Source organism: Diadema antillarum, unplaced genomic scaffold (genome assembly GCF_040938485.1).
Source record: "Diadema antillarum isolate AM-2024a unplaced genomic scaffold, OU_Dant_1.0 scf00000082, whole genome shotgun sequence".
NCBI classification, from domain to species: Eukaryota; Metazoa; Echinodermata; class Echinoidea; order Diadematoida; family Diadematidae; genus Diadema; species Diadema antillarum.
Genome location: NW_027270971.1, coordinates 314,694 through 339,247, shown reverse-complemented (window position 1 = coordinate 339,247; position 24,554 = coordinate 314,694). Strand labels below are relative to the sequence as shown.

General features: G+C 38.5%; 1 protein-coding gene across 1 annotated transcript in view; it reads left to right on the top strand.

Moving 5' to 3' along the window:
* LOC139717784 (uncharacterized) overlaps positions 1 to 19,080 on the top strand; it is a 65,994-nt gene extending 46,914 nt beyond the window's left edge. Inside the window, exons 2-11 of the mRNA XM_071629284.1 lie at positions 9,684 to 9,939; positions 10,424 to 10,590; positions 11,386 to 11,455; positions 13,351 to 13,391; positions 13,959 to 14,049; positions 14,453 to 14,799; positions 15,517 to 15,533; positions 16,284 to 16,498; positions 17,302 to 17,415; positions 18,983 to 19,080. Coding sequence (XP_071485385.1) covers positions 9,714 to 9,939; positions 10,424 to 10,590; positions 11,386 to 11,455; positions 13,351 to 13,391; positions 13,959 to 14,049; positions 14,453 to 14,799; positions 15,517 to 15,533; positions 16,284 to 16,498; positions 17,302 to 17,415; positions 18,983 to 19,080 — 1,386 coding nt within the window. The 5' untranslated portion in view covers positions 9,684 to 9,713. The remainder of the gene's footprint in view (positions 1 to 9,683; positions 9,940 to 10,423; positions 10,591 to 11,385; positions 11,456 to 13,350; positions 13,392 to 13,958; positions 14,050 to 14,452; positions 14,800 to 15,516; positions 15,534 to 16,283; positions 16,499 to 17,301; positions 17,416 to 18,982) is intronic.
* The last annotated feature ends 5,474 nt before the right edge of the window (positions 19,081 to 24,554 follow it).

Below are 24,554 nucleotides of genomic sequence, written 5' to 3'. Positions count from 1 at the left end.
CATCTCGCCCAGAAGCGAATCACGGGAGTAATCCCCATCCGTAAGCCCCCTTAGTCAACGTCAACTCTTAACGTACAACTGTAGGTTCTTTGGAACTTAGCCTTCCTAGTAATTACGTAGCAAATCATGATATGGCTCACACCTTGTCCATTCAGGAAACGCGGTCTTGTCTAACGTTAAAAACTTCGCAAATTCCTTCCTGATACTTCTGACATTTGACGCACGGTGTACGCACTACAACAGTTACTAGTAGCTTCGTACACGTATAGGGCCTGAGCTGTGGTGGATACGATGGGCTTGTCCCCAGACACTACTGAACACATAAGAGTGATAGTACTGATACGCTCTAACGACGAACGTTTATAGCCACTAACACTAACAGCACCACGACGACACACATGAAATTTTGTTCTAAAAACCCAAACATCTGTGTTTAGGCATGCCGCCTGCGTTTACAGACTAATACCCACCTGGTGCTCGAACTCCAAACTATTTAAACCGTCAGTCTCAAGCAAAGGTCTTCAGAAGTCGTATTTGTGAGCCCGTCGCTGCGCTACCACGCCAATGCAGTAGCTCACGTAATGATTGACAGACATAATACGCGTGGACGGAAATGGGTAAGGTACTAGCATACTACGTATAAGCGTACGAGCATAGTAGCGCACGCATGCGCTTCTATACTCTTTGGTACGTACACTCCACGCATGCAAGCACTGTGTGGATCATGGAGGGAGCACCGCGAGACCACTCTGTGCGCGTAGTCTGGCTTCCAGACCCTCTGCCCACACTATTTCGCTATCCATGATATTAACGCCCTCAACGTCGAAAACTAGTATAGTTTAAGTTGATTTTCTCGTTCGGCAATGGCGGCGACTTCGTCGCCGCGGAGGTCGCCGCGGAGTCCAGTTGGCAAAGGGTCTGGAAACCAGACTACTGTGCGCGAGACGCGTACCATGGAAGCACACGCCCGAGAATTCGGGGGTGTTTCAAGCTGTTCGTAAAGTCACCAACAACTTTCGACCGACTGGTGATCAGTTCTTGTGCTGAATTATTGAAATTCTGATAACTATAGCAATCCAGAACTGATCACCAGTCGCTCGTAAGTTTTTCGTAACTATACATACGAACAGCTTTATGAAACAAGTTACGCACACCTTTGTCTTCACATACTACATAGTAATATTCTCAAAGCTGCGGCGATGAATGGTACATTTCCCCCTTTCATGGGTAGCCGTTGACCGAAAAATCGGTCTGCATAATTATTTCTTTCTGCAAATTTCTTTGCAGAAACGCATGAAAAACAGCCCCATCACCCCAATATTTTGCACATGTTTAGTTCATGTCACGTACATTATTTCACAAAATAACAACTACTTGATCGGACACCATCTTGGGTATGTAAATTAGGGAGAAAGGTCACAATTTTCTCATCCTGTATCTTGGTGAATACATGTCCTATCTCTCCCATATTTCGCACACACAACCATTTTACGAGAATCATCACACAAAATAACTGCTTTTTGCTCAGATGCCATCTAGCCTGTGCAAAGTGGAGTCAAACGTACGCCATACGCCGTACGCCGTACCAGGTACTTCTTTCTGTGTCTTCATGACGTACCTGTTATCTCTATGGGAAGGAATTTTTCCAGATATGAAAATTGACATGATTGTCTTTATCGAGCACTAGCTCACTTACCCTTAGGTGAATTTCTCCGACATTTTGATATGTTGTAGCTGACACTTTGAGCAGTAGTGTGAGCGTCCTTCGTTTTTCACACGATGTCGGGATTAGAAGTGAAAATTGACATGATCCCCTACAAGCACTTGCTCACTCACCCTTCAGTAATTTCTCCCAGATTTTAATATGTTGTAGCTGAGACTTTGCGCTATTGTGTGCCCTTCGTTTTTTTCATGCAATGTTGTGATCACGTTAGAAAACCTGGTTGAAATTAAAGCTTATCTTCGATGTACTGAGATATTTCTTTCTTTCTGCAACTTTCTTTGCAATAACTAAAAAAAAAAAAAAAAAACGGCCCCTATCACAACCATATTTTGAACATGCCATGTTTACTTCGTGTCTACATTATTTTATAACATAACAACTTCTTGATCGGACACATATTGGGTACCGGTATGTAAAGTCGAGACAAACGTCATAAATGTTTCATCCTGCATCTTGGTGAACACAACCTTCTGTCCTATCTTTCACATATTTTGCACACGTATAGACAATGCCCTTACAGGAAGAATCGTTTCACAAAACCATAGAGATTGTAATTTGTCATGACCGACAAATTAAGGTGTTCCGATTTTTTTAAAACCAATGATTCGATTCCTGATCGCAATCATAGGATGACCATACAGGTTTCAAATGTATTTAGAGACATTGGCCGTGTGATGTTTGGATCCTCATTTAGAAAAAGGAGTCATATCTGCCATTTTTCAGCATGATTAAATTAGGGTCAAAGGTGATAGATGTTTCATCCTCTATCTTGGTGAATAAATGACCTACCTTTCTCATATTTCACACACGCAAAGACCATGTTCCGAAAATCATTTCACAAAATAACCACTTTCCGCTCAGATGCCATCTTGTCTGTGCAAAGTGGGTTCAAAAGTGGTGTACTTCTTTCTACAGGTATCTTCGTTATGACGTACTTGTAAACGGGAGGGAATTTTTCTGGATGTGAAAATTGACATGATTGTCTTTATCGAGCACTGGCTAACTTACCCTCGGTGAATTTCTCTCAGATATTGATATGTTATAGCTGAGGCTTTGCGCTATCGTATGAGTCTCCTTCGTTTTTTCTCACGATGTCGGAATCACGTTAAAAACTTGGTTAAACTGAAAGCTTAACTTCGATGTATTGAAATATATCTTTCTTTCTGCAACTTTCTTTGCAGTAACTCAAGAAAAACAGCCCTTAACACCCCCATATTTTGCACAGGTTTAGTTCATGTCACGTACATTATTTTCTAAAACACCAACTATTTGATCGGACACCATCTTGGGTATGTAAACTAGGGTCAAAAGTCATAAATGTTTCATCTTGTATTTTGGTGAATACCTGTCCTATTTTCCCCATATTTTGCACACGTATAGACGATGTCGGAAGAATCATTTCACAAACTAACGACTTCTTCCTCAGATGCCACCTTGGGAGTGTAAAGTTGAGTCAAAGGTCATATGTGTTTGTTGCTGTATCTTCGTTTTCTAGTGCACACAGAATTTGGCACCCAAGATGGCAGATGTGACTTGCTTTTCTAAATGAGAATCCAAACATCACACGGCCAATGTCTCTAAACACATATGAAACCTGTATGGTCACGCGTATTGCGATCAGGACTCGAATCATTGATAAAAAAAAAAAAATCGGATCACCTTAATTTGTCAGTAATGACAAATCACAATCTCTAGTTCTTTATTCTTCTTTCTTTATTTCTTTATTTCTCCGCAAAAGTTGTGCAAGAGTTAGCTCAGAAAGTGCATTGCCTATCAATGTCAAACTTATACCATATATGTATCATGTCCCAAAGACGACAGATCAAGTAAAATCATAGTAATCAGTCGACCGTGACGTCACTATGACGTCATTATATGAAAACACATTTTCATGCATATCTCATTAATGGAATGGAATTTTTCAATGAAATTTACGTCACATATATTTCAAGTTAAGCGGGTTCTACTCATGTTCTCAAAATTCATATTTATCTTAAAACGCGCGCGTACGCGCGCGTTGAAATATTTGTATGCTCAAATCGAGCTCAAATTTTTTTTGCATACGTTTCAGATCATTTGGAGCATTTTTTGAAAAATTGAAAAAATTGGACGGACGCGTACGCGCGCGCACATATTCGCACGCACAGCTTATATGCAATAGAAATTTTCAGTTTTTTCACACGGATCGGATGTCCAAAATGTCAAGGAATATTTCTACCAAGTTTCAAGTCAATCTGACTCAATATGACGTCATACGGGCACGTCAAACTCAAAATTCCGCGCGTGCGTCAATGGGGATACACAGTGCAACTATGCCAAAAAACCGTCAATTTTAAATCGGATTTAACTCGTCAGGATGATCGGTGACCCCCCTTTTTCTTGGCATATTCTGAAAGCTGATGAGTTGTTCATGTTATTTCATGGGCTGGCTATGCTGACAAAATGATTAAAAGATATCAAATTTCTTAATAAAGTAAAAAAAGTAAATTTTCAAAATGACGTCATCAAATTTCAAGTTCATTCGAGCGTATCTCACTAGTCCTTTGTCAATTTTCACCCAGATTTCAGTATGATGTAGCTTATTTAATGTTCTTTCAAGCATAAAATTACAATATTTTGATTGGATAACGGTATCACCTCGTAAAAATGGATTAAAAGTAATCTTGTCAAATTTGACCAGTTTACGTGTTATCTCTATGGGAGTGCAGTTTTTCCGGAAATGAAAATTGACATGACTATCTTTATCGAGCACTAGCTCACTTAAGCTTCGGTAAATTTCTCCCAGATTTTAATATGTTGTAGCTGAGACTTTACGCTACCGTAAGTGTGCCCTTTGTTTTTTCATACGATGTCAGAATCACGTCAAAAAATTGGGTTGAAATTCAGGCTTATCTTCGATGTATTGAGATATTTCTTTCTTTCTGCAATTTTCTTTGCAATAACTCAAGAAAAACGGCCTCTATCACTTCCATATTTTGCACATGTTTAGTTCATGTCACGTGAATTATTTCATAAAATAACAACTTCTTGATCGAACACCATCTTGGGTATGTAAATTAGGGTCAAAGGTCATAATTGTTTCACCCTGTATCTTAGTGAATACATGTCCTATCTTTCCCATATTTTGCACACACAAAGACCATGTTACAAGGATTATTTCACAAAATAACTACTTTTTACTCAGATGCCATCTTGTCTGTGCAAATTGAGGTCAAAGGTCATATGTACTTCTTTTTGTATCTTCGTTATGACGTGTTATCTCTATGGGAGGGAATTTTCTTTAATGTGAAAATTGACATGATTGTCTTTATCGAGCACTAGCTCACTTACCCTTTGGTGAATTTCTCCCAGATTTTAATATGTTGTAGCTGAGACTTTGCGCTATCGTTTTGTTTCCTTCGTTTTTTCATACGATGTCGGGATTACGATAAAAAATTGGTTGAAATTAAAGCTTATCTGCCATGTATTGAGATATTTCTTTCTTTCTGCAACTTTCTTTGCAATAACTCAAGAAAAACACGCCCTATCACCCCCATATTTTACACATGTTTAGTTCATGTCTCGAACATTATTTCATAAAATAACAACTACTAGATCGGACAACATCTTGGGTATGTAAATTAGGGTCAAAGGTCATAAATGTTTCATCTTGTATCTTAGTGAATACCTGTCCTATCTTCCCCATATTTTTCACACGTATAGACGATGTCGCGAGAATCATTTCACAAAATAACCACTATTTAATCAGATGCAATCTTGGGAGTGCAAAGGTGGGTCAAAGGTCATATGTATTCATTGCTGTATCTTCGTTATTCAGTGTATACAGAATTTGGTACCAAAGATGGCAGATATGACTCCCTTTTCTAAATGAGAATGCAAACATCACACGGCCAATGTCTCTAAACACAGATGAAACTTGTATGGTCATGCCTATTGCGATCAGGACTCGAATCATTGATAAAAAAAATCGGATCACCTTAATTTGTCAGTGATGACAAATTACAATCTCTAGTTCATTGTACTTTAGTCACTGTGATGATTAGAACACACACAGTCCTTTACAGTACGCGGTTCGTGGGGGGGGGGGGGGCACAGGGCGCGCACCCCCTTTATTTTTTTAACAAATGAAATAAAAAGGAAAAATGGGGAAGGGATGCGTGAGCCCCCCCCCCCTTTGATTTTGTAAAGGCTCCCCCTCTTTACGGAATTCTCGAATATTGATATAGGCTGCATTAGTCGACAGGTATGGATATTGGTCTATGTGATAGGAGACGATTTCTGAATTGTAAGCATTGTTACTTAAAAACCAGCCTTTGAACCCGCCACGGTATAGAACTAGCTCCTTGCATTTATTGCACTGTGTACGGAGACAACCACTTTCGCGTGCATTTTACATTCGCGAATAAAGGGCCCTATCGGAATTTGCGAAAGTTTCAGGCACGCAAAATTTCTGTTTTTAGAGTAAATCTCCGGTGATTTCGGAATCTAAGTAATTTATGGTATATAAGAGTAAACAGAGCTCCCTATAAAATATCTATCGAACGAGAACAAAATTGTCTGCATTCTTTTCCTCCAATTGCCTGTCTCTGTGGAGTCACTATTTACAGTATCTTGACGAACAACACACACACACGCACTGAAAGGTCAAGCTCCAGGTTTTCTCTGCGGGCTGGCATTGTTCAACGTAGTACACATTTAACAAACACGCGGAAAATCAAATTGTTGTACGATTAATCTGTAGCACAAATTCATAAAGCGATGTTTAGGCCTGTGACGTTTTATACGGTTGTGAATAATACTTACCTATATTCACGCGCTTTTTACTTTTAGAGGTCTATGGTATAGCTATTGATATTTAGCCTGATTTTGAAGGAAATACTTATTTGATAATTATTCACGAGGACCTCGTAGAAAACGTATTGTCATAATAGTAATCATCATTTTTGAAGGAATGCATTTGATTTGATCTCCAGTGTTTGGTCGTTAAAGGGCAATACCACCCTTTATGTAAAAGGTGACCTTTGATAATGAGAATGTATTCCAAATAACAAAATGATCCAGATAAAGTATTCGCTATATCTTCTCCAAGGGAGTATAAACGCGATATGCGCTGCTCTCAAACCCAGAATCCCTTCTGTACATGTAAAGTGCACCGACACGTATCCACAGCACCACGAAGACTAGTCTTGCCTCTTGGAAGACTAGTTCCCTGCTTGATGCTGTTCACCCAGCGAAAATTAACCATTCTTATTTTCTCTTGTTCTTCTTTCCCTACTTCTCGACTTCATTGTCATTATGAATTTAACCATGATATTGACAAAAATGATAATCAATGTTCAAAATTCTTCTATACTATCATCAGTATCTCAATCGTTGTTGTATAATTCTTGCTATCATATTCAACTATAATTACTTATTTTCGGTTCAATGTTATCACAGAAAACCACCAGTAAGTGCAACGACACACGCACAGACATGTCATTATTCATACCCACCCACGCAGCCGCTGCATTTGAAACGCGGACAAGCAGGCATACAATCGAATAAAAAAGTGATATACAATGGCACCTGTACCAAGAAGAAAAAAAAAAATATGTCGTTGAATAGATAGTGGGAATAACGTTTTATTAGTTTATGTCCTCGAAGGTCTTTATGTCAAATGAAAATTGCACCTCATGTTCATACATCTGATGATCATTGTAATCGAGGGCTATAGAATATGCCAGGCTTCCTCCCCCTTTGACATTCGTGTTGTCACCTTGTATATGGGCAATGTGCTCGTATCCGGCATCAACTCGCCTAGTTATCATAACAACGGCAAAACATGTATTGTGACTGCTGTGCACAGTGCGATAGCGAAGAGAGTATAGCAATCACTCTACACGAGGATGAAATACCTTGATGTTTAGTAAGCGTGACACAAAGTGATGTATCCATATTTCTGTTATCAATTAGTGAAGGACCACATCAGCCACTGTGCCTCCGTCGCACTTATAAGGTGATATTTGTATAGTGCTATGGGGGGTCCAGGAATTTCGTAGAGGGGAGGCGCCTTTACAAAATCAAAGAGATGCGCACGTGCCCCCCCCCCCTTTTTTTTTTCTTGTGTCTTAACAAGCCAATAAAAATTGGGCGCGCGCCCGCGGTGCGCCCCCTCTGGATCCACCACCCCCTGGTGTTTTGTATGCATTACTCCCCCCCCCCCCCCACCTCTCTCTCTCTGTGCGTGTGTGTGTTCGCGTGAGTCTATGTGATGATAGTCTCTGTTTGTACGTCTGTTTTGTCAGTTTGTCTGTTTTGTCCTCTCTCTCTCTTTCTCTCTTTCCTTCTCTCTGTCCTTGCTTTTATGTATAGTATTTAGAGCTTGATGCCGTATAGTTGCGAGATTAACCCGTTCCTTCCGCAATTCTCTGAGTGCCTTTAATGCCCCCAAACGAGATTCTTTTCGCCCGTCGACAGAGAGAGGCACACAGGTTGGTAATCCAGCTGTGTGAAGGCAGTCAAGCGGTTCATTGTGTCCCCCTTTCCACGGTCAACTACATGTGCCCGCGAACAATGGAAATATCGATCGGGTGCGAGGTATGAATAGAGCGTGCGCTGATGAGCTCTCAGAATCTTTTGTTCTACACAAAACCAGGTACCTGAATAAAGTGACTGGGGTCAGCGAACCCGCATTTCTAACTGATCTCAGCCTTGATCATTATGTACATGTTCGTACGAGTTTACCGCAGAACAAGCAAAAAACTAAATCAGGAAAAGGTACATAATACTGTAAAACCCCCTTTTTTAAACAGCAGGAGAACAAATCCTGATAGAATAAACTCTGATCTTTTTCTCAAACCCACTTTTCTGAGCATTTTAACACAAAGAAACATGAATTTAGGCCATTGAAGCAGGCACCCTTGTCTTCATTTTGGGAACCTGGTAAACCAGGTTCCCGTATATCAGTTGCTCCCACGGGAACCTGGTAAACCAGGTTCCCGTAAGGAACGGGTTAAGGGGTAAATGCAAATCGTACGCATTAATCAAAATACATTCATGCACACCATACACACACACACACACACACACACACACACAAACACACACACACACATGATGTTTCAGTCATTCCAAACCTGATTTTCATTAAATAAACTTTGAATTCCTCTGAAAATTGTATGCTCTGTACTATATCATATGTGTTTTCTTGGTATCCCGTAAAAAGTTAAAAGCCTAATTCTCATCTCCACCAATACTATGCCATCCCTTTGATATCATAAGTACACTTTATGCATAATATAAACTAGTATTTAATTCTGTAATGCAGTATGATCTATCACAGTGCATTCATATCGAAATCATACTGCATTATAGTCACTATGCATTGTAGCATACTGGTGATGCGTAAATACGCATATTATGCTTTAATGTGCACAATTTTTATGTATCATACAATGGATTATAATATGTATTATGTTTTATGTTACAACAATATTTCCAACAACTTTGTTTCTGTCCCGTCGTAGAAGCCTCAACATTTGTATTTCCGTTCACAGTATTTTCCTTTATTTAATGTGCAGTTTAATGTTTCCAGGTTAGCATGCCTGTACAGTGACGGGGCATTAAACTGCACATTACTCGAATATGAGACCGTTCTGAAGCAAATAATTTTCACACAACAATAGAATAATGTACGTACTCTTAAATGAATCCCACAAGGATTGGAACAATCATCCCCCAGCATTCCCATTGATTCCCACTGATCAGTTACTACTAACCATCCCCTTTAATGATGTAGGACTTAATTCAATACTGTCATTCATTTTTGTGGCAAAAATAAATGAAATGAAATGAAATTAAGTTGGAAGTTATATATGTCATTTTGTTACATTATTCTATCATTTTTCATTACGTATCAGGTTCATAACATTTGACCTCAGTATAACCTCTGACCTCATATCTCGTTGCTAATGTTAAGGTCGCCAACGATAGACTCTACTCACCGTAGATGGCGTCCCGGTTGCGTGAGGTCGCTACTCGCAGTGAGAGGGAAAGTTCTCTCGCAGTCCTGAGCGCTGCCGGGGATCTCGTGGCATCGACCTCGGTCCTCTACGCCGACCTCGACTCGGCCCTACCCGATTTTGCGACTGCCCTTGATACAAGTCTGAGGGTCTTAGGTCAGAGTATTGAGAATGGGCGAAAGAAAGTTAATGGCGGTCAAGCTCTCTCGCAAGGTAAGCCTGAATACATTGAAACTATCAAAAACATTGATTAATTAAGAATGTTATTTGCCAAGAAGGGTGCTTGTTGTTGTTGTTTCTTTCATCTCCAGCTTAATTATAGAGGCTAAAATACTTTCGAAAATGGTCGAGAAATGCTATTCGCAGAGCTTGTATGGTAATTTTGAACCTTTTTTTTTTAATTTTACCGATATATCAAATTTGTTGATTTTTGCTATCATGCTAAAGCTTGTACCATGCCTAAGTGACAAGATTGAGTAAACGAAGCATTGATGCACAATATTCACGGCAAAGGTCATTATTTCCAACCTACGCTCATCTTACTCATCGAGAGGTTACTAAAGAAATTCGATATTTCCATTATTAAATGTGACATAGAAGTGTACATGATGACCTCGCATTCATTTTAGAGGTAATGATATATGTCAAAATAAATATGACTGAAAAGTAAATGTTCGTCGTCATTCATAAAACATAGAGTCGCGGCAACTGCTTGGACAGCTCGCGACCGCTTTGTCTGACGTCAGCAGACATACATTCACCATGGCAACCAGTGACGCTAGCCTTGAAAGTTTTCTACTCCCAGACAATCTCATGTCGATACGAGTCAAAATGCGTCTTGAGGAATTGGACCAACTTATCAAGGTAAACTTTCTTTATTCCTGGTGCCTATTCTCTTTGTATTGTTTCGTCGTCTTTACTCAATCATATCTCATTTCATAGTTTTACAGTTTCATAGCAGGAACGTTTCAATCTTATTCAATTTCTTTCAGACTTCAATTCTAACTAAATTGTTTACAATCTTAAACACGGCATGAGTATATGAATACAAGTATATCAGATATTTACGTCTGTTAAAACCATTGTGATAAAGGTAATTACATTAAAGCAAAGTCATATGGAATTCACAACGTTGCATTAAACAACGTGTGAACATGTTGATTTGTTGAAATGGAGGGAACTGCTAAAAGGCTTACTAGTAGTTTGTATTTTTTAGTCGTGTCAGAAAAGAGAAAGAAATAATAGAATATATAATTTTATAAAGCAGTCATTGATATACATGACATAAAATGGGAAAGCTCAATGCGTATATCAAATAACATAAATCTGAACTCTATAGGATGAATAGCATGAAAGGGAAAAGAATGTGACCTCAAAACACATAAATCTCTGTGTGACAATAATTTTATATTGTATGCAATACCATACAGTTCTCATACAACACATTATATCAGAATAACATGAAACTAAAATAAAGCTACATTGAACAAACAATCCCGCTAGTACAAGCAGAACCAATAATTACAGGAGGGTCTAAAGATAATGTGATTACAATAAGCATGAAAAAGAATTAGACTGTATAAGCGATTCACATCAATGAGTGTGACCACGAATTGCAGACGTTTTCCTGAATACTTGTCACACATTGCATCATTTCAGGGTTTTCATGAGGAGTTCTCGTCAAAGGATGAACGTCGCTCCAGTACGTCACAACTTCAAACAGACGATGGTGAGAATGATACCTAGTTGTACTTGTTCTCCTGAAATATATATATATTTGAATGAAAACAAAAGAGACTAGTCCATTAGACAGAATTTCGAGTGCCCTATATGAGCGCTCGGACATATTGATAACGGGCATTAAAAATACCTGTACAAATAAGGCTGTATACCGTATTTGCCGGCGATAGAGCCGCAACGCCGGATAAACTGCATCCCGACATAGGTGATGAAAGACAAACAAGAAAAAAAGAGGGAAAAAGAGGGATTTTCTTCTGATCAAAGCTTCATTAAGTTTTCTACGTTATTTCTTTTTTCTATAAGAATTTTTTTTTCTACGTATTTCCGCACGTTGCCTAACAATAACAATAATAATCTGCACACTACATAGTCCCATACATAAGTGTCGGTCAGGAAGGTGATTCTCTTGAGTTGGAAAGACAATACAGTCATTTGCTTTTGCTGGCGTAGAGGCCTCACCCCAAGTTTGCTGCTTTATTTTTGTTAAAAATGGTGCGGCCTTATCGGCGGGCAATTACACTAATTGTTATCTTTACTTTAATAGATTTAAGGGGATAACATAATCAATTAATTGATTAAATAATTAAGTGGTTCTGCCCTAAGGCGATAGGGGCCGTTTGTCCTCACTGCCTACTCATCCAGAGCACTGGTAACTGGTCGTCCATAAGTTTGCTTGCTTATAATTATGATTCACTTCAATTCAATTACCTAAATTCATTGTGCTCCGATCCTCATATTCATGTATTGTCCAACCTCGAATGGGCGAACAGAATGATAAGGCTAGTCTCGACGCAGTATGACCTAAACAGTGATATCATTGCGATGTTAAAGTACATAGTCTTTTATGAATATGCCTATGCACATGTCTTTACATAATTGTATTTCCCTACTATGTACATTTCGCGTGTAACGCTCTGCCTTACGGTCATTAGCGCAGGATAAACAACAGGAATATATGGGGTCATCCCACAAGACCGACACCGAGTCATACAGCCCACGAGTCCTATATAACAGCCCACGAGTTCGACACTATGCAAATAAAGCCCATGAGACCGACACTGGCTAAAAAGAGCCCTCGAGGAAGACAGATACAACACGGGGCTTAATGTGTCGGTCTCGTGAGCGTTGTTTGCTTAGTGTCGAACTCATGGGCTGTATGACTCGTGGGTGTCGGTCTCGTGACGTGCACCCGAAAATATAGTTAGTTGTAATTGTTGTTTTAATCTACATCTCTTGCTAAAATGTTTTTTCCATGTTATGTAGCCTTCCTCAAACAGGAGCTTCTACTTCTATTAAACTCTAGGTCATTGTAGGTGTTGGCTTCTTTAAAGGAGACCTCCGGATGATTTTCAGACTTTTACATACAAACAACTATAAATAATTGGTTATTATAATACTGGTTAGTGAGTCTCAGAATTTGTAGTGATTCGGATGAATATAAAAAGTGTTTTCAAAATGTATAACAAATCACAATGAGCGAGGATGATGACGTGGCAGCCTTACGATAAGAATGCATGAGTAGAGGCTCAAGGAAGCAGAACACAAGAAGAAAACATGCATACATTATACACAGGTGAACTTGTTAAGCACGTAGCATTGTCAAGGAATTGCATTGCTACATTTCTGAAATATGTTAGGCTCCTATGTCATCATCTTTGTTCAGTGCAATTTAGTTTTTTATTTTTTAGAGTATTGATTTCGCTGCTCAAGGACCGCAATAAATTCATTAAATCTATACTTAGAGATGTTGATTTATGTACTGTGAAATTATGAAAATCGTCTAGAATGCCCCTTTAATGTTCACAATCATGTCTTCCTTCAAAAAGATGACAGGGTTTTGCTTTTGATATGATCTTGCAACAATATTCTTGTTATCTTTTGCAGCCAAAAACTTTTGGGACCTACTGTTTGGAGGCCGGGAAGAGGTACGGAGTGTTTCATCTGTCTTTAGTCCTTTTATTTCTTTTTTTTTCGCTCTTATTCGAAACAATAAGCCCACTTTTCTTTGATGGCTGCACCTTTAAAGTCACACATAAGGCTTAAGGAGTTATAATATGCATCAACGTCTGATGAATTGTCGATGAGTAGTGCATGTAAGTCGTTGATTTTGTCAAATAATCTTATATGGCATTAACATTGCAGAGGATTAGTAATACTGCCCAATCTGTTCTTTCAGATTCTAACATTGAATCATTGATAAACGTGACAGCAATAAACACAATTGCTGCCTAGTAAATCTTAACACTTAATACTTATAATCTTATTAGTATGTAAGTTTAAATAAGTCGAACACGCCAATTTCGGTTAATTTGAAGGCCAAATCACATTTTATGATAAAACTTCAAACAATGTAACAATTTACTCGTCTGTTGGTATGTTCTCCTTCCTCAAATAGTGTCAAGAAATCTACGACTGTAATTCATTCAAGTATGATACCTGCTTAAAGAATTCAATTCTTTTTCTCCACAACTTCTTATTCTTGTGCTTTTTAGGTCGAGCTCGGGGAATTCTATGAAACCATCACGGCAGTGCTCGGTCGAGAGCCGCGATGTCCACCCGAAAAACTTTCCGCCTTTTTTGGCTGTAAGTAAGCCAGGGCTTATATCTAGGCCGCTCCCAATTTTGACAGCAATATTAACCTTCTCCCTACTATCTCGATTCTTCTTTGAGTGTGTTATCATTTTGCCTTTTTTTTTTCTGGATGTGTTCTTTCTGCAATCAAATATCACATATATACAACTTTCTACATCGGCATTTGGTAAAGAAAAACAACTCAGAAACTTACGGTGCAATGCAAAGATTGTAGAACGTATGATTGTCTGTGTGTATAAAGAAAACGACTCTGATAATAATCATTATTTTCATTATTACTATTATCATTATTATTATCATCATCATCATCATCTTCATCATGATCGTCATCATCATCACCATTATCATCACTATTATTGTCTTTATGTATCTTCATTACTTTTTTCTGTGTTAGGTGACCTGATAGACCCGTTAAACTTCGATCGTTTCTCCTCGTTACTAAACACCAACCGCGTGCAGGCAGCGGATGAAAATTTCCTCAAGGGAATCGCTGCCTCCGTGTCTCAGTACCTAAAAAGCCAAATCAGGATTGGTCATTTACGAGACGCCATACCCCAGGGGGACTCAAATGAACCAATCAGACCGCTTGACTCGCGAACTCGCTCGGTGAGCATCGAAATGCAGCTTGGGTCTCCCTTCTCCCCGCGTGGTGACGGCTCTGACGAAAGCAAGACGTCACGATCAGGCGACCAATCAGGAACTTTGTGGCTCAAGAAAAAAATGGACACCTGGTTCCGTGAGGTGAGAGGATAGTTACAGTAGCGCTCCTTTAATTATCTTACCTCATGAATTCTATATTTGTCTCCTACCGCTGCCAACTCCTCGAAGCGACAACTACTAGCAAACTCAGTCGAAACTAGAAAATAGGTAAAACCATAATTGGTTCTACATTTCACGCATACGCTTTTCTTTCTACATGTTACCCACCATCTGAGATACGCTTCTCTCTCGCTTTATCATAGTGTAATTTTGTTACATTTCCTTCCTTTTTTTTTGTTATCTGGTTGATAAAAAAAAACAACGTTTGTTTTGATTGTAACGTTGTGCAAATGAATATATATTTCTGTATCTTTTTATTGTGCAAGGCCCCTTGGTAGAGCAGTTTTTAACTGAAAGGGCTACCCTGTTGAAATAAAACGGAAATAGAATGCTAAAAAAATAAATAGTAAAGGAGACGGATTTATGCTGACTTCACCTTCTTGGACTATTTCACATTGTAACCGCTCTGTCAGGTTAATGGAGTGAGGAAATAGTTGGAATGGACTAGATGAAAATTAAAAAGTTAGCGTTTCCAATGAACTAGCTTTCTCGACATCGTGAACGTTTGTATTCATTATTTTGAAACTCTTGTTGGCTTCTTGAAAATTGATTAACTTCAACTGCGACAAAATGCGATTACTCATGCGCTATTTACTTATTCGTTTGCAAACTGTTTTTCCTCTTTCTCTCTCTTGACAGGTCGATCGAATATACAGGTAAGAAGATAATTCAAATCTTTAATTCCTTTTGTCACTTTCCCAACCCTTAACTGGTACTTCCTACACTTTAATCTTAGAAGAAACCAGGGAGCATTTCACTGTTTAAAAAAAAAACAACAACCTGTAGCATTACTGACATTTTCTTTTGTTAACTCTTTACATGTGTAAAGTCGAAGTATTCTACTATTCGATTACAAACTGTTGCCAAAATAAAATGAGGCTTGCTTGTTCTCAGCAATATATACATGTATATCATGCACCGAACAACTTTCATAGACTCTTTTTTTTCGGGTCCTCAGGCCGACGGAAAATAACGGGAGAGAAAAAAATGGGGCAGTACAGCATGTTAATAATAATGATGATAAGGTCTTATTTATCCAGGGTAGCCTCTTCAGTGTTGCCACTGCTCTACCAGAGGCCCTGCTATTATTAATACCCTAGTATTTTCAAGTACCCATTTATACACCTGGGTCGAGAGGGACATAGTGGGTAAAAAACATCTTGTCCAAGGACGTAAGCATTGGGCGGGATTCGAACTTGGTTCTTCGATCAGGAGTCGTTACGAGTCTTATCCACTATGCCACAGCGCCCTCACATTGTTCAGAGTAGAAGTGAAAGAGGTATGAGAAAGAAAAGAAAAAAGGGAAATGTAATGGAGCACATGCTAGTGAAATATGAGAGTGGAATTCACAAGCAAGCCATCGACGATCAAAGTAACGTTTCTACTGTCTATTTCACTGCCGCCAGATTCTTTCACGGCGATATCAGCCGTGATGATGCAGAATCTCTTCTGAGGGGGCGCCCTTCAGGCACATTTCTCCTCCGGTACAGCTCGGTCAACCCGAGTCGTTACTGTATCTCCTTCGTTCACGCTATCCCCGTCCGCGACCACGACAGCTGCTTCTGGAAGGAGAATATTCGACGTCGTGACGTCATCATACATCACGAACTTCTCTGCACAAGTATGTCTGTGGTGTTATTTCATAAGGCTGGCCGCGCCACGCTGTCACGAAATTTAAACCAAATGGCCACACGAACGTGGAGTTTTCAATTTTGCGCTAAAAAGCTAGCTCCGAACCTAGTTAAAGACTGATCATAAGTCAAAGGAATCGCGATCTTTTGCTATCAGCCTGAGAAACTCCGTTAGCGGTTATACGATGGCATTGAGATGCCCTCCAGATGTAGTATTTTTTTTTTTCAATCAGAGCCAAATTTAAATAATATTTCCTTTATCCTGTGCCAAGCTTTGCTCATTATTCATGTCTTCATACGTATTAGTGTCGTTCGGGTCCATGGCGTCGTGGTGCCTTCTGTTAGCTGCAGCATCGTACTTGTTTCATACTTGACCAACTTCGCACGAAATTGAAAAGTCCATAATTTGTTCGTATTGTTATTTTGTGTCAATTTCAAAACAATGAAATGCCTGCATTACTTATTGTTCTGGGCAGAGTCACCGGTTAATGATCTTCATGTTTGGATGGAGAAGATGATACGGGGAAATGATGCTATGGTGATTAACAGCACCACTGCTATCTTTCGAACTATCAGCGAGGTACATCTACTACATGTAAGACTGGGGCAGAATACTACTATTGCTGGCAGCAATATCAGCCTCAGTTTGTTGTTGTTGTATTTTTGTAGCGTGTAGTGCTTTTTGGATGACTCACTGATCAATAATTCTGCCAATGCGAAATGTATAATTCTGTATATAGCAACCCTTTCAGGATGCTCGCTTGCTTACATGACATTTCTTTTCCCGCTCTAGACGTTAAAGAAGCGACGAGTCCGCGACAATCAGCAGACGACATCACGAGGAGTTTTACCTTAGCTGACGTCAGCCCAAGACGGCTGCGAAAGGGTGCAGTCAATGGAAAGAAAGGTACGAAAGAGGGCGCTATTGTAACAAAAATATGAGCCATTTCTGTGCCAGGGACGTGGGGTTGGTCAGACAGTGTACAATCATGCTTTGCCTTTTCTGTGCTAATAGAAACTTAAATCACAGGAAGGGTTAAACGGGTTGTAAAAAGGGCTGAAATTCGATAGCACAAAGTATTCTGCGTTGCTGAGTTAGTTTTTATTTTCAAGCTCTGTGTGTTTTCAGGCTTACGCTTATATTGTATGTGTTCGTGTGTTCATAGTGATAAGCCGGCCGCAAAAACTGAGAGTTACTTTCATATGGGAACAAAATTATATTATCAAGACAGAGAAACAGAATAATAAACAAAATGTACTTTCACCATTTTCACAAAGGCTTTTAATAATGACAAAGTATGCTTCCTTTCCTTGAATGATTATTATTCCTGAGATACGATTACATTGAAGAATATTATTGTGTCATTCTCTATGCCTTGTGGGTAGAGGATCAGTAAAGTCAGGCACTCTTTCAATAATAATCTTAAGAAAATTATTGTGAAATTCTTTGTATGAGTTTGTGGTTTTCAATCATCGTTCTAAAACAATGACATGACAGTTTGTTGTATGGAGTTCTCAACATGTGAGGGCGACACACTGAATTGACTGACATTTCTGAAAAAAAAATAATATCCGATCTTCCTGTAGCCTTCACGGAGTGCTCCAGCAATCGAAGCAGGTATCGTTATACCTCCGTAATTGTGACCGTGCACCTCAAAACGAACATACAGTCGCACACACTGATTTTGCGTGAGGACTGAAAATAAGTGAAATGGGTCAACCTAGCCAAACTTGACTTTTTCATAATCATTTTCTGAAAGAGCGGGTCTACTTTTACATTATGCTAAAATTTGGTATCATAAAACTGGCAGGAATGTGTGTTTTTTTTAGCAGTTTATCTCGAACATTTTTGGTAGAATAGTGTGATTAGGTGTGTCTTTTAGAATCCCTTTTTCATTTCTGAAAAACCTTGTCCACACTCTTCACTTTCAACTCAAATAACTTTTGAAAGGATAGCGCTACTGCTTTGAAAGCTGGCATTAATTATGGACGGACTGTGTTAATGAGGAATGCCTAATTTCAGTTTAATCTGGTAATCCCTTTATTGTTGTTACTCTGGTGGTTTACTTCCTGTTTTTGTCCCATTCATAGCACAGCCAGCACGGTTTGGTAAAGATTAAGCGCTTGAATAGACACTGTACTTTACAGAGCCTCTTTTCTCAGTTCCCACTTTTCCTGAGTTTGTGCTTTCCTTCCAATATTTAGATAGGCTAGGGGAGTCCATTTGATTTGAGTTATACATCATTTTAAAGCTTAAAGTCTGCTCTTTCAGAATGTGGTCCTAACTAAAAATTTATGTTGGGCGACTTTTTGTTTGTTTTGAGGTGCAGGGTCACAATTAATCTTCCTGTATTCACTTACCATGTTAAGTCAAACATTCCCCTTATGCTTACTAAGTTCTTCTACCTTGTTGTTGCTCTCTCCCTTTCTCACCATCTCTTTTCCCCTCCCTCTTTTTCTCTTCCCGCCACCAGCTTTTAGCTCGTTGCACCAAGTCATCAAGTCAGGGGCTCTGCTGGAGGAAACGCTACGGCCGCCCAGCGGGCAACGCTTACCAGAAATAACTAGATAGTTCCAGCGGGAAACAAGAACTTAATGTTACTTGATAAACAAATTCTGCTGCAGTGTATATGATTATGCTCTGAGGGCCTCAGATACAACGCTTTTGGTTATACACTAAAGTGACGCAACAAATTCTGAGAATATGCATAATCGTCTCAACGTTATTTTCGTCAAATTGTTCTACCCCTCCTTAAAAGCGATTCTCCTTAACCATAACGTAATATGATGCACTCCAGAAGAGAAGAAGTCAAACCTTGTGGTTATGGGTGCGCTCCATACAAGTTAAGTGTGTGCACAGTACTCAATCGATCGTTCCTGTATTGTCCTATACTAAAAGAGGGACAAATACAGAAAAAAAAATGCCAGATGAATACTTTTCAATGCGCTTAAAATACTTTGAGCATCGTCGTGTAACGTATGAAGAGTCGGGTCACCATGCTCTCTAACACGGCGCTGTGCAGTGAGTGGCGCAGGTATAATCCCGTGAAGAACTAGGATTCGAGGGTATGGGGAATCATTCGTATCAAGAAGACTAACTGCGATAGATTGTCGAATAATTGATTATGTTGTAATAACACGAATCGATACTATTCGATATTTATTCGTGTGAGTTTTTGTGTAAGCTAAATACGAACAGTTAGCAAAGAGGGGTAATTTTATTCTCTATAACATATTATAGAGATTCAGCAATAAACACGCCTCAGGGAACACGCAAAAAGTTGATGGGCTGTGTTTGATACAAATGCCACTAGATATATATGCTATTTCTATCATCATATTGTATATTCTATACAAGGTCAACCGTGGTTATAAAATCGGTTTATAATAATCGTCTGCAGTCTTGCAATATGTCCTATCATTATGTATCTTCTTTTTTACTAACAATACCGTATTTAACCACCAATTTTGTGCACTCGTGTACATCGACGCTCTCTTCAATTTCTCAAAATGGTTTTTCGTAGCCGTTGTACACTATGGAAGCTTTTAGGTTGCAGACACTCTGCCAGTGTAGGGAGATTTGCTCTTGGCTCTGACAAAGAAGCTAGAATGTTCGCAAGCGAAGGCGTCGTAGTACTGTGTTGAATAACGACAGAGTACTGTAAAACATGATATATTCGCGGCATGAATTTTTCGCGAATTGGAGCCGACAGCCTTTTTCGTGGCATTTTCGCGAAGTGCCACTGGCGTTCAATGCATATAATGTAAACATGGACTTTCGCGTGCATTTTAATTTCGCGAATCTTGGCGCTCGCGAAATTAAAATGCACGCGAAAATTCCTTGTTTTACAGTAATTGGCCTTCGGACACAAGAATAAGTCTTTGTCATGGAGCAGTTGAAGTTGATATCAATTTCTCTTCGGCTCCGAAGCATTCACAACCCATACTAATGTCTATCTGCAAGGATTGCAGCTCGTTGTAGAAGTAGACGGTTAAGCAAAAGAATGTTTCATGCCCTTCTGATTTGGAAAGTCGATCATCTTTTCTCTCATTTAGCCCTTTCTCTGCCAGAGACAATGGACTGTGTGTACAATGCTATGAAATTTTTTTCTAAAGGCAATTGGCATTCAAAGCACACTAAGGTTTAAGGTATTTTAGCCCGCAAACTATGTTTGAAAATCGCATAGTCAGGTTTGAAGAGTTATTAAGTATAAACACTTTGGTCAAACCCACACTTATTGTCATTTTTCTAGCATCATAATGAAAGATCATTGACTTTCATTATTCAGCTGGCAAGGGGAACGATATTACATGTACTAACAACAAAATGTCTAAAACAACTTAAAGGGATAATGCACTCAAAACTAGAACTAAGATTTTGTGGATTTTCGTTCATTCTTGCATCCATTTTTGTCAGGCTGTTTCATTATTATTACTCTGATAGAGACCGTTAAACTCACAAACGCTATTCCGTCCATGTACATGTATATTGAATCCTTTTCTGTTTTTGTTTTGAGCCGTTTGGCTTGGATGAGGCGGCGCTTTACATTCCAATGTATTATTAGTTTGTTTGGGAGATCATAATTTGACTATATGAATTGCAATGTATTAATGTGTTTTATTTTCTTATTAATCAATCTATGCATTCAAGTGTGAAATAACCTTTTATTGTGATAATATTAGTAAAGTATGTACGTACAAAAGGAAAACAAATCAAATTGTCTTCTGTTGCCTTTAACATCAGACGGATAATTGAAAAGTTCTACACACACAGACATAAAAACAGAAACACACACACGCACACATTGGTCCGTAGAGTACACCTTTAATATCTTTATGTTCTGCATACAGCAAACTTGTTTATGTAATAATGACAATGATAGGAAGTACAGTACTACCAGTACTATCATTATTTTCAATACTAAAACTGTTTTGTATATTTGAAGAGTTTGTTTGCAAAAACCGATAAGTCCATATTTGCCAAATGGAGATATTTGCGATTAAAGGTCAAGAAGAATAAAGAGAATAAGAAAATTTTTGCTTCTTTTGACCATAACTTAAAAAATATACCTTTATATGTAGTGACCAATATATCATTTAAAAGGTATTATTTTGTACTTTATGACAGAGATCGTACTTCAAACTCTTCAAAAATGGACTTATCGTTTTTTTTTTTGCAAACAAAGCCTTCATTTCTTATTATCATAATTGGACGTGTTTTCATTGTGATGCATAATACCCATGTCTATACTTTTAAAGGGGATGGCTAGTAATTCATTAGTTGGAATCAGTGGGAATGCTGGGGAATGATTGTGGGATTCATTTAAGAGTACATTATATATCTATTGTGATGTGAAAATTATTTGCTTCAGAATGATCTCATATTCAAGTAATGTGCAGTTTAATGTTTCCAGGTTAGCGTGCCTGTAGAGTGATGGGGCGATTAAACTGCACATTACTTGGATATGAGACCGTTATGAAGCAAATTATTTTCACACAACAATAGATATATAAGTTATCATCCCCCAGCATTCCCACTGATTTCCACTGATCAGTTACCAGCCACCCCCTTTAACATACAGCAAGTTGTTTCGTTGTAGTAAGTTTTCCTGTGATAAATGGATTATATTTGTGTGTGTGTCTGTCTGTGTATATGTTTGGTTAGTTTTGCGTAGGAGGGAATAAGAACAACACAAGAGGTGAGATAAGCGGTTTCATTCATTATACGACCACGAGACATTGGTAAAAGACGTACTCCGGTGGCATAATAATAATTATGGCATGCGTCAATATTGTAATAGGAATAGTAGAGCAAGCTGCATGGTGCAACATATACGTACTTTCGAGACAGAATGGAACAAATGCACGAATGTGTCTTTATTTCATGTATTTTACTTTAATTAAGTTTAACCCACTTACCGAAAAAAAAAAACAAAAAAACAAAAAAACAAGAAAGAAACTATGTAGCATTCATTGCACAACAGCGTACCTCCATTATATTGGCTGTATCTCGACGTACGCGGCGTCTTGTGTCATATTATAATACGCATTTGTACAGTCGAAATTTGCATAATCCTTGGGACTAGATTCCAGCTACTTGCTGTGAATTCTGGTACAGCTATGATTTACCGAACCCGTTATAATGAACTCACAATCAATGGAGGACATTATTTTCAGAGCCACCTTGATTAATGATAGGGCGCCCTCACAACTTCCGTTTCATGCAGTTATTTACAACAATCCTGCAGTAACGGTCAATATAAGCTAATGAAGATGGTTCAGTGCATTGTAATATATATTTCTATTAATGTATTTATTTATTTACTTCGCGTTTTGTTTTTTTTTGTTTTGTTTTTTTTTTTTTTTTGGGGGGGGTACTTTTACTGTAAAGTATTCCCGCTTTTATTTTACAAATTCAATGCGATATGGATTCCTGTCTTTCATTTTTTTTTCTCATGTATATAATACTACATAATGATATAAATTGATTTTGCATACAGCAATGCTAACACTCAGTGAGCTAATCTATCACTGTATCGGCAATCGAAAGGAAAATGAATATGAAATGACCTGAACCCGCATGGAGGGAGCCCAAAAAAAAAAAAATGTTCATAATTTGTGACACTGCACCTCAAAACAAACAAAAAGTCGCCAGACATGAATTTTTAGTTAAGGCCATATTCTGAAAGAGCAGACTTTAAGCTTTAAAATGATGTATAACTCAAATCAAATGGACTATCCTAACCTATCTAAATATTGGAAAGAAAGCACAAACTCAGGAAAAGTGTGAACTGAGAAAAGAGGCTCTGAAGTACAATGTCTATTCAAGCGCTTAATCTTTACCAAACCGTGCTGGCTGTGCGATGAATGGGACAAAAAACAGGAAGTAGACCACCAGAGTGACAACAATGAAGGGATTATCAGATTAAACTGAAATTTAGTATGCCTCATTAACACATTCTGTACATAATTAATGCCAACTTTCAAAGCAGTAGCACTATGCTTTCAAAAGTTATTAGAGTTGAAAGTGAAGACTGTGGACAGGGTTTATCAGAAACGAAAAAGGGATTCTAAAGAAACGCCTAATCACACTATTCTACCAAAAATGCTCGAGATAAACTGCTAAAAAACACACTTTCCTGCCCGTTTTATGATACCAAATTTTAGCACAATGTAAAAGAAGACCCGCTCTTTCAGAAGATATGAAAAAAGCAAGTTCGGCTAGGTTGACCCATTTCACTTATTTTCAGTCCTCACGCAAAATCAGTCTGTGCGACTTTATGTTCGTTTTGAGGTGCACGGTCACATTTATTAAGGATTTCAGTCTTGATAGAAAGTACAAAATGTACGCATAGACCTGCCACATGTACGTATTTCGAGCTATTACTTGAATTCAGTCTTTAACTTTTTCTGTGAAAGATTATTTCTAAAAAGATATTACATATACATTGACCGTTCGCACAATAAAACAAAGTTTCCTACTGCTCTTCAATCGTTAAAGAGGATGGCTAGTAGCTGATCAGTGGGAACGCTGGGGATGATTGTTCCAATCCTTGTGGGATTCATTTAAGAGTACACTGTTGTGTGAAAATTATTTGCTTCAAAATGGTATCATATATTCAAGTAATGTGCAGTTTAATGTTTCCAGGTTAGCATACCTGTACAGTGATGGAGCGATTAAACTGCACATTACTTGAATATGAGATCGTTCTGAAGCAAATTATTTTCACACAACAATAGATGTAGAATGTACTCTTAGATTAATCCCACATACAAGTGTAGATTTGAACAATTATCCCCAGCATTCCCACTGATTCCCACTGACAAGTTACTAGCCATCCCCTTTAAGCGTATGGTGATCTTTCGGATCAAACCTTCAGAAGCCCACCTCTTGAAGACCCCGTAAAGTAGGGATACAAAGGAGTGGGGGCGCTGGGCCTGTTCGGATATATTCGAGAATCCCTTTTAGGAATTATGTACAGTTGTATCACTTATCTCTGTGTAAGTTCACACAGAGCCGAAGAATCCCGACCGGAGTAGATCATT